This window comes from Camelus bactrianus, chromosome 2 (genome assembly GCF_048773025.1).
Source record: "Camelus bactrianus isolate YW-2024 breed Bactrian camel chromosome 2, ASM4877302v1, whole genome shotgun sequence".
Classification (NCBI taxonomy): Eukaryota; Metazoa; Chordata; class Mammalia; order Artiodactyla; family Camelidae; genus Camelus; species Camelus bactrianus.
In genome coordinates this window covers 68,835,075-68,846,293 of record NC_133540.1, presented here as the reverse complement: position 1 = coordinate 68,846,293, position 11,219 = coordinate 68,835,075, and the positions used below count along the sequence as shown (strand labels likewise).

Below are 11,219 nucleotides of genomic sequence, written 5' to 3'. Positions count from 1 at the left end.
TTGGTTTATGAATAATTACATTTTTGTCTTAAGAGCATTATAAACTAAATTTTAAAAAGCAGTATTTCCCTAGTGCATAGTGCCAGCAACATAGGAAGAGCTCAGTAATAACACAAGTGTTCAGTCTTACGGGAAACTTTTAGTTAGTTATGGTATGTCCATATAATGGAGATTTTTTTTTTTTTGGCAGCCATTGAAATTATCTTTTAAATAGTTTTTAACTTTTTGAAAATAGTTATAATATGATACTAAGAAAAAATCTCAAGATATAAAATGCATAGTAAGATAGTAATTATATCAGAAATGAAAATAATAAAGGGAAATAAATCAAAATTTGATAGCAATTATCTTAAAGTGATTTAAATGTCTTTGTGCTTTTCTTCATTTATAGGAGATAATTTTTGAAAGACAAAACAGTCAAAGTATATGTCAAGTTTATAAACCAGCAATGGAATGCTAATGAAGACAAGAAAATTGGGAAAGAAGATACTTTTATTCAAATAGGTAAAAGGTAAGAACTTTTTTTTTTTTAGGTATTTTCTTTTCTTTTTTTTTAACATTTTTTTTATTGAGTTATAGTCATTTTACAATGTGTCAAATTCCACTGTAGAGCACAATTAAGAACTCTTTCTATTTAGAATTTTTTTCAGTTTAAATAACTACAGAGCTTTAAAATACACTTTTTCCCCTTGGTAGATTAGAGAGAATGAAGGAAAGTTAATGTTAAAAATATAGTTGGCAGCACCTTACATGTGAGAATTAAACCAGTAAATCACATGAGACTCTAGGGGTAATCATTTAACTGACAAGAATAGAGCAGTATAGTATTAAACATTAGACCTGCATTTACTTTTTGGGTCAAAATAGACATACCAGGAAATGAAGTTTGGGGTATAAGTGTGTAAGAACGTTATTATTATTATTTTAACTTAAGGTAAGGGAATATCCATGAAGAAACACTTATGTTATGTGGTGGAGAGTTCCAGAGCATGATGATACTGAAATTGTCATTAAATTTAGCCAAGTCCTTGATGTGAGAAATTTCAGTTCATTGTTGACGACACAGATTGCAGAAGCATATGGAAGCAATTAGAGGAAGGTAAATGGAGACTGTGGGTACAGGTTGCATGTTTGTGGAGCTTGACCAGATAAAAGGAATAACACACGATGAGATCTAAAAAAGACACTGAGGACTCGGGTATCTTCTTTCAGAGTTGAGGAAATATGAGCATGAAAGAAAGCCGAAGGCGGAGACAAAATTGATGATTCTCCAGTGGGGGGTGGGAGTGGGGAGTATATGAGTAAGAACAGTGTCTCTTTATGAGCCAATAACAGGTTCCGTAGCTGCGGCTGAGGTGTTAGATTTCTAGATAAGAAGAGAATTCCTCTTCCGCTAAGATTAGTGGCAAGGAAGTTCTGATAGGTGTAAAAATTCATCAGAAGACAGGCTGCTGGAATGGGGGGAAGTGTAGTATGTGCAGGCAAGGAGCACTTCATCAAATGAGGCTACCTCTCCAGGCATTAGAGGTATAACCCGAAGACATGCCTAATGTTTGTGGCTTATTTACCTTGTTGGGTCTGTTTCTGCTCAGATCAATGGGGATATGATGCATTTCATGTAATTTTCCATATGATTTGGAAAAATTCTATAAAACATGGGAAATCCCTTGAAAAGCTGTAATGCATTCTTATAGTAAATAGAGTAATTTTAACATGAAATGAAGTGGGAAAAAGGCTAGATGAGGGCAGATCAAGGTTAAGCATTTTTGAAGAAATTCATTATAAATTTTAGTGTAGTGCACATGGCCTGAGAGAATGGAAGAGGTGGTGGCCCTGACAGAAGCTATGTAAATTCCTCTGACAGTCCGCCAACGATCGTGTGTTCTGCATGTGATGCTTTTGATGAGTGCCTAACATGCTTGAGCTTAAAAGCTCTTCTTACACATTATCTTCATTTAGCAGTGCTTATGGTGTTTATTAGGCCTTTCATTTGAAAACCTCTCTGAGGCTTCTCCCATGGTGGCCTTTTAGACTTACAGTGCTGGGTACTATGGAAATACCTTATTATCTAGATGCACAGTGGGTCCGTGGGAACATAGAGATTCTCATGCACAGAAAGCTCCATAAAACATCTACAGCATTGTCTTAGGTTGCTTGGAGAAGCTGTATTCATATTCATAACGTATTGCATAATTATGAGATCCTGATTTTCATATTTCCCAGTGTGCCTTTTCAACTCTGCTGTATTACCAAATTAAAGGAGACAACACAACTTTACAAAATTAGAGTGTTCTGTTTTGTATGTTACTGTTTGACAGTACTCTATTTTTAATTTGTTCATCAATGATCCTAATAAAGACAAACTGTCATTGTAACCATTGCCCGGAATGCAATACATTAGTTTTATTGCCTCTCTAACAGCTGCTCATGTGTTGCATCCTCTGTCACTCAGTGATGATGTGTCCTTTTCCACACGCAATGCCGGAAAACCTGAGAGAGCTTACAGCACAGCACCTCCATATGAACCGGATTAGGTAGAGGGAAATCTTATTGTATGTCATCATTTTATTTCTACTGCTTAGTATAGAAAGGGGATATATAGAAGGAAAGCACTTCATTATATGTGCTGAATAAGCAAAGAATAAGTATTATGCTTTTTACTAGCTTTGTAATTTTTTGCCATTCACCTAAACTCCCTAAGCCCCAGTTTCCTCATATAGAAATTGAGAATCATAGACAGTACCTTACCTGTCTCTGTAGGAATCAAATAAGCAAACTTTGTATCTCTAGCAAAGAGATGCAAGGTTTTCACAAACCTCAGCAATGTTCACAACAGTGCCTTAAATCTCAAATTAATGGATATGATATCTTAAAATTCTATCTTAATTATTTAAAAATACTATTTAGTAGAGAAAATTTTGTTTGTATGCCTGTACATATTCACAGGAATCTTTGGAGAGAGCCATGGGATATATTAGGATCAAAGTTTAGGATGTGATAAGGCAACTCTGTGCCCAAGCTTAGACAAGAAGAGAGCAAAGAAAACTGACCATGCAGCCAGCAGTAGGTTATTAAAGTGGGGTGCTAAATTTCAGATTCTCTCTTTTCCTAAGATTTGTCTGAATGGTCAGATGTGCTGCTCAGACTTCCTTCTAGGGGGCAGCAGTGCCCTGGAATTTTGCCAGTATCCTTTGTCTCTTTAAGCCTGGTTCAGTGACTCAGGTCTTCCTCAAAGTGAAGTCAAAGGAAACAAATGTGCTAATTATGTTATCACATGCTGATACTAGAAAAGGTAATAATCTACCCAAAGATGTTAGCAGGAAATGTTGTTAGAGGACATATATATAGAAAACATCAATAAAATGGTACATTTAAGAGACTAATGTATTACAAAAGACTTTGTTCAGAGGAGAGAAGCCATCATTTCACTCTTGAATATATTAAGTTTATTTTTATGATCACGTTTAATGTGTACTTTATTTCTATTAAAATTAAAGTTCCTAAAGATAAATGTATATTTAGGTAATAAAATTTTGAGATATGGGTTTTTAAGTATGTGAGAATTAACATCTTCTGAACAAAAAACTTTCCTAAGAAGTGTAAATAATAATTTTTGGAGGAATTGCAAATAGACCTAACTTGGGCTTTCTTGAATTTGCTTTGATTTGTTACAAACATGAATTGGATTGATTATTTTTATTTTGAATTGGGACTATGATTTTACAAAGCAACTCAAAAGTACTGAGCATAAATCAGTTCATAGCTTTTGACATCTATACTAGTCCTCTACTGATTGAGACATTAGGCCATTGTAAATCTTGACAGCAGGTTATTCATGACTTTTTACTTCTTATCTCACTTGGCCACAGTCAATTTCAGCTTTAATTATAGGGAGCTTATTTAAATATTTGGAAAGTTTTCTTTTACAGTCTTTAGCTGCTAGACCTTGGTCCCAGACCCTAGGGATAAGGGTTGGGTACTGTGGGCATGATGACTCAGATGACTCTGCTCATCTAGCAGGAGGAAGACGGCTCCATTAGTTGCTACTAAAAATTAACCCATGAATGTCTTTCCTTTCCTTACACCATCATTATTTGGAATGAGGAGCACCCTCACTTTATCACATTTGCAATTAAGTTTCCTCTTCATGATAATTTGTCCTGAATGTTTATTTAATGATACTTCAGAATTATGATGGGGATGAGGAGAAAAAAAAATATTGTTTGCCCAGGGTTCTGAACTGTTCTGAAATAACCTCACTTATTATAATATTAGAGAGGAACCTTACTTGATTGTCATTATTTTGCAGAATATATGGTAGTGACATATTCTCTTTTCTCCAAGGGAGATAAATAGACCAAATGGGAAACATTCTTCTCTAAGTCGTATGTAACTCTTAATTTTTTTCACCAAGTTATTACTCATCACTTTTAATTGCCAAATCTTAGAGCTATGAAAAAAATACATTACCACTAATCATATAATGAGATCTGATATTATTTATGTAGAACATATTCATTCTTTAACAGCTTTCTTTACTTAGCATTTGGTGAAAGTGTGCAATTATTACCAGAGGAATTTAAATATTCTTCAAACATGCTGTTCTTTTTTTTAATATTTCCTTCTTGCTTATTAAAAATATTTCATATGCTATTGATGCAACTGGGGTGACACTTTTAAGATGAATTCATAAATGCCCCTGGAGGATCAAGCGTTACACATGAAATGTGAAATTCTGTCACACTGACATGAATGACTGCTACTCTAATCAACTGACTGACTCCTCTTTTATCAGGTTTTTTTTAATTAATTAAATGTAAAGTCTACTATTGGCCTCATCTGTTTTCCTTTAATTTCAAATAGATTAAAAGTGAGATTTGGCATTAATTAAAAACTTAAGAATTTATGGAGATTTTAGTTGCAAACATTTCAGTGGTAAACATGTAGATGACTCAGTTCTGTTTGTTAATAAACAGTTGAACAATGATAAGACAAAATATAAATCATTAGCAGGAAAGAGTCACTGGCTCTATTGTCCAAGTATATTGAATCCTGTCTAGCTGGGGGCAGATGAGAGAAGAGGCTCAACAGCTCCGGATCTCCTTGGGGAATTTTAAACTTTTACAATGACATCTGGAAATTTTACTCTCACTTTCAAAATGTGGATGAGTTTAGGAACATAACAATAAAGTTAAAGAAAAATCATCTTCAGATTTAATCACTTCTTTAATGGAAATACTTCAACATTACATTCTGCAAATATGATTTCATCTATCTTTTAAGTTGAATTTAGGTTGTATGCTGTAACTGATAGGTCTAAGAGGTCCCTGCAAGTTTAATATTTTATTATTTATCATGTTAACCAGAGCCTATTGCAATTTAAGGGCCATCTTCCATGGCAACCTGTAGCACAGGTATTTTCCAATTAGCATCTTTGCATGTTTTCCTCTGGCATGAGTCAGGTTTAGCCTTGTCACACTGGGCTTTTAAGGAGGGCTCTATCTTTGAATCCCAGGCTATATGTGTGACAAGATTAAACTAGCACACTTTACAGTATAGCTCTTGTGTTCCTGACAGTGTTAGCCTGGCTGATACCTCTGAGAGAAGGCTCAGCTGTCACTCAGTGACCCATTAACACTACTGTTCCATCATGCAGTGTCATTTTTCTCATTCTCATGGAGATAATGCTCCCTGGAGATTGCCAATACCTGCAGGAATGAAAGAGAACAGCAGAGACAGGCTAACTATCAAAGAAGGAGCGAACAACCCAGCAAGACCATGAATTCCAAAAGCAGAATTTTAAATTGAATGAAAAGATGAGGCCCATTTATGATGACTGGTTTGGGGAGGTGGGGGAAAGATTGAGTTAAGAGATATAAGACCTTTTTAACAAGCTATTTTCTCCTTCCTGCCTGAATAGTAGAAGAAATATCCACAATAACACTTGTAATATGGATACAGAGAAGGCAGCTGCTTTGAACATTTCATAGGGAAATTTGAGTAAGAATTTAACTATAAACAGGAATTTTGTATTTTATTTGTTTATTTACAAACAAGTGGTGGATACAAAACAGAACATGCATTAAGGTGAATTGCTTGATAGTCTAAATAGAGCCGGATCCCTGTTTGTGGTTGGCTTATTGGGATACAAAATCACCTTTCTAGTAAAAGCACAAAAGAGAAAAATGATATGTGATCTTTGTAACACTAGGCCTAAGACTTCTTTTGTCCTATGATTGAACCAGCTGCTTAAGTAAACTCTATTGTTCTCTTTCAGTGCAAATTGTATATTGTTCATTGGGTCACTGTATAAGAAGTTACATGTTTACTATATAAGGAAATATTATTAGAACCTGCCTCTTGATTTCCCAGACTAAGACTGGTTCAATTTACTTTGACATAAAAGCAAAAAACAAAGCCATCTGAATCTTGATTATTTTCTAAGGAAACCTGTTGAAGACATTATAGACCACCTTCCCACCCCTCAAAAAAGAAAAAAAAAAAAAAAAGAAAAAATTAGAAAATAGGTGAAACTGAATAGGATTCAGAATTACAATAAAGGGTAAGGAAAGGTGCCATACCAAAACTCCTTAGTTGTTACTTCAATCTGCATTTCAACACTTCCTCCAATTTTCCCATACCAGGCAAAGCTTGTTATTGGGTTTATACTGTTATTCTTAGGTCGGGGTTTGTGTACCATCAGTTGTCCTCCTCGCCTCCCCCACCCCCCATCAGATGAGAGATGGTAGAAGCCATGGGATAAATGTAGCATAGTCTTCTGGTGCACCAACTTTTCTTTTAAGAGTGGTTTTTTTTTTTTTTTTTTTTGAGTAAACTACAAATCATTTACATCTTTATTTTTACATTAAAATAAATATGGTATATTGTGGAGTAGGATAAAATACACATATTTTAAAGATTAAAAAAGAAAGATTTTAAAGAAATATTAGTAATTATCTTCGGCTTAATCTAATCAAGCTCTTGTGCGCCTTAGTTTCTGTATTTGTTCTCCTCCATTGATACGTTTGAGAAGCACTGCTATAGCGTTTAGCAGGTAAAAGGGACTCGGGTTATTGTGTTTCAGCAATGATAATGGCATTAATTAGGAACAGGCTGTAGTTCAGCCGAGTCTTCCAGGAAAAGAAACGACCTTAATCCTTAATTTTACAGTTGGAAGGCTGTGTAAAAATCAGTCGATCCAGGCTGTGGCCTGTGGCCCCGCAGGGCATGACGTGGCCTCTGCCGGCAGCGCGCACCGTCAGGGCGCTGCGCACGTTCGGCGGGGAAAGGGGCCCCGCGGGAGACACGGGCAGTAACCGCCCTGGCGGTTGAAGACTCACAGCAGCCGTGCGCCCGCCGCGCTCAATGAGGAAGATGCTGGCCGCTGCTGTCTCTCGCATGCTGTCTGACATCACCCCGAAGCCTGCTACTAGCAGAGTGCTGGTAGCATCCTGTGACTATTCAAATGATGCTACATTTGAAATTAAGAAATGTGATCTTTATCGGTTGGAAGACGGTCCCCCTGTCACTGCAATGCTCACCCGGGAGGACGGACTCAGATATTACAGGGTGATGCAGACTATTCGCCAAATGGAATTGAAGGCAGATCAGTTGTATAAACAGAAATTTATTCGTGGTTTCTGTCACTTGTGTGATGGTCAGGAAGCTTGCTATGTGGGTCTTGAGGCCGGGATAAATCCCAGCGATCACATCATCACATCCTATCGGGCTCACGGTTTGTGCTACACTCGTGGACTTTCTGTCCGATCAATTCTTGCAGAGCTGACAGGACGAAGAAGTGGTTGTGCTAAAGGAAAAGGAGGATCGATGCATATGTATACCAAGAACTTCTATGGGGGCAATGGCATTGTGGGTGCTCAGGTACCCCTGGGAGCTGGTATTGCTCTGGCCTGTAAATATAAGGAAAACAAGGAGGTGTGTTTAACTATATATGGGGATGGCGCTGCTAATCAGGGTCAGATATCTGAAGCTTACAACATGGCAGCTTTGTGGAATTTACCTTGTATTTTCATCTGTGAGAATAACCGCTATGGAATGGGAACATCTGTTGAGAGAGCAGCAGCCAGCACTGAATACTACAAGAGAGGCAATTTCCTCCCTGGACTCAGGGTAGATGGAATGGATGTTCTGTGTGTCCGCGAGGCAACTAAGTTTGCAGCTGACTACTGTAGATCTGGAAAGGGGCCCATACTGATGGAGCTGCAGACATACCGTTATCACGGACACAGCATGAGTGATCCTGGAGTCAGTTATCGGACACGAGAAGAAATTCAGAATGTAAGAAGTAAGAGTGATCCCATTATGCTTCTCAGAGATAAAATGGTAAACAACAAGCTTGCCAGTGTTGAAGAACTGAAGGGAATTGATGTTGAAGTGAGGCAAGCAATTGATGAGGCAGCCCAGTTTGCTACAACTGATCCTGAACCATCTTTGGAAGATTTAGGCCAGCACATTTACAGCAGTAATCCACGTTTTGAAATTCGTGGTGCAAATCAGTGGATCAAGTTTAAGTCAGTCAGTTAAAGGGAGACTTTATGTAAATGTATTTTTAGTCCTTCAAAGGGAAATTATTCATGGTTGACTTGAAGAAACTATGTGCCCAGTTTGAAGGAGGAATAAAACCATAAAACAGAAGTCTTGTAAACTTTTATTAAAAGGAATTGAGGTAATTAAGAGAATATAGAAAGAGATTAAAAGAGATCATAGATATACATTCAGTTAAAAGGGATATTACATTCAATTATACATTAGTGCATTAAAAGATACTATACAGTTAGTCATATAGTGTTGTTAAAAGATAAACAGGCACATTAAAAATTTCAAGAGTTTACTTGAGCATATATCAATTAGAATCAGGCAGTCAGGCAGTGCCACACCAAGAGTGCAGCACTCCACCAGCAGGAGCTGGGGGAGTGGTTTGTAGAGAGAAGCAAAGCCAGGAAGTTATTTGATTAGTAATAGCTTAAGCAGATGCCTTATTTGAGAAAGCCTAGTGGACTGTTTGTGATTGGTTGTTTTTAAGTTTCATTTGCTTGGATTTGAGTGCATAGACTCTGGCTTAGGTTTTGGTTTGTTTATGTAGGCTGTGAAGGCATTAGAGCCGCCCTGTTCTGTTGGCCTCCTTGTTTAATTACTTCAACAGTGTGAATATCTTAAAGATTACTTTAAATTTATACAAGTGTAAAATAGGGAAAACAGAGAAAGAATTAAACTTCCCAAGTTATTTTCTGTAATACTTCTATTTGATTTAGCTTTATATTATTTTAATAAATACTCTTATTTAAAGGAAAAATAATTCTTTGATTCCTGCTCCACCCTGCAAGAGGTTTGGGTGTAAAGTCACTACCCTGAAGTAGAGAGGTGATTTCAAGCCACACCAAAGTATCAAGATCCCTATTGCTATGCCACTTACAGTAGTTTACTTGAATTAACCAATAACATGGCCTACTAAAGAGCGTGCATATGTGCAGACATATGTGTGAATATTCAATATTGATGCTGAAGCCAGTTAACCCTGACCATTTTACTAGTAAAATATGATTATAACAGAGCAGGGGGAGATAGGACAAAGTCATTTTTTCATGTTGTACTTTATTACAATATTTTTAGTGTATCAATTTAAAGAAAAAATGTAAACAAAGTTAAAATCTAGGTGAAAACTGAGTTTTGCTTTACCCTTTAAGTTAAAGCTACTCTTATTTTACAATCCATTTGTACCATTATATGTTCCATATTTTAAAGAACTATCTTAATAAACTTCAGACTGAAAAATAAACAGGTATGGTGACATCAAAAAAGTTCAGCAGAGGAGGTGATACTAACAAAGAATTGAAAGTAAAATCTGCCTTGGCCAGAGCTGAGCATTCACAGATGACTTTTTTCAAGGGAAAATCTAACTTGAATCATACAGATTTGGTTTTCTTTATAGGCTAATACCATGTCAATTAGCAAGTCAGAACTGAAAACGTCTTTACTTGTTTGTATTTAACTAATGACCTAAAAACCTCCTCTTGAGTGTGTTGTTTGGCATAACTTACTGCTTTGAGATAGACTCACTGAAATCAGAAATCAGAATTTGCCTGTGATTTAAGAAGTAGTTTGTAGAAAATGCCAAAAGAATTGGTTGTTAAAGGTTAAAGCCCATCACAAAAAAAAAGTAATTGTAACTATGTGTGGTGATGGATGCTAACTAGATTTATTGTGGTTATCTTTTCATAATATATACATATACTGAATCATTCTGTTGTACATCTGAAACTAATGTGTTATATATCCATTATTTCTCAATTTTTAGAAAAGGTTAAAGCCTTTTCTTTATAGCAGCTGCTTCTACAAATAAAAGTTTAGATACTTTTTAAGAACTCTAACAGAAAACTAAAATCTTAGAGGCCTGTGAGTACATGAACATATGAACACATATGTGGAGGCCTAATCACTATACCTTCCGTCAGACAGGTTAAACATGTGAGATAACCTCAACGTCTACATTCAGAAAGCAGAGAAAAACATTGATTTGTTTATAAGTCAGTGATATTACTAGCTAATGTGTTTTGGTTATGCAGCTTCAGTTGAGGTACCTTGATTGAATCCCTTCCATTAAAAACAAAATAATTCACACGATAGTCAAATAATCACATTCTTTGAATGACAAAGGGTTCTTCTATTTTTTATTTTGACATACTTATATTTCCACAAATTTGCAAGTGGAAGATAAGCTGCCCAAAGCTATTTTCTCTAGATAATACACAGAAACCATTTAAAAAGTTTATTTATATAATGGATTCTTTTAACACCAGTAAAAACTAAGATACAAATAATTGATTAGAAATGTAACCATCACTAAACCAAGATGCACAAATATGTCATTTCAGGAAATATTGCAGTCTTACTAGTAGAAGAAAAAAGTACATTTATCACAATATACAATATCAAATTCCATTAAAGTAAAGATTTTTGAATGTTTTCTATGTTAAAAATATCTAGGCATTTGTGTTTACTTTCAGAAACTACAAACATGTCACTGATTGCACACAATTCTGTAACGGTGCAAAAAAAAAGTACAAAAAAGCCTGTTTTCAGTTAGGTTAAGCAATAAATTAACAATAGCAATTATCAAGATGTAAATCAGAGAGGTGTAGAAATCCAACAGTTGGATTCTATTTCCTGTCTGAAGTGCAATGCCACTTAGTCTATTTTAT

General features: G+C 35.8%; 1 protein-coding gene across 1 annotated transcript; it reads left to right on the top strand.

Moving 5' to 3' along the window:
• Positions 1–7,365: 7,365 nt before the first annotated feature.
• Positions 7,366–8,544, top strand: PDHA2 (pyruvate dehydrogenase E1 subunit alpha 2). Its single transcript, XM_010953557.2, has 2 exons — positions 7,366–7,881; positions 7,975–8,544. The coding sequence occupies exons 1-2, from the start codon at positions 7,366–7,368 to the stop codon at positions 8,542–8,544; spliced, it is 1,086 nt and encodes a 361-aa protein (XP_010951859.2).
• The last annotated feature ends 2,675 nt before the right edge of the window (positions 8,545–11,219 follow it).

Bases quoted from the DNA above. Each gene is read 5' to 3' on its own strand.
- PDHA2 (XM_010953557.2), top strand. From the start codon at position 7,366: ATGAGGAAGATGCTGGCCGCTGCTGTCTCTCGCATGCTGTCTGACATC. The intron at 7,882-7,974 runs GTACCCCTGGGA...GCTGCTAATCAG, and splicing joins ATGGCATTGTGGGTGCTCAG to GGTCAGATATCTGAAGCTTA.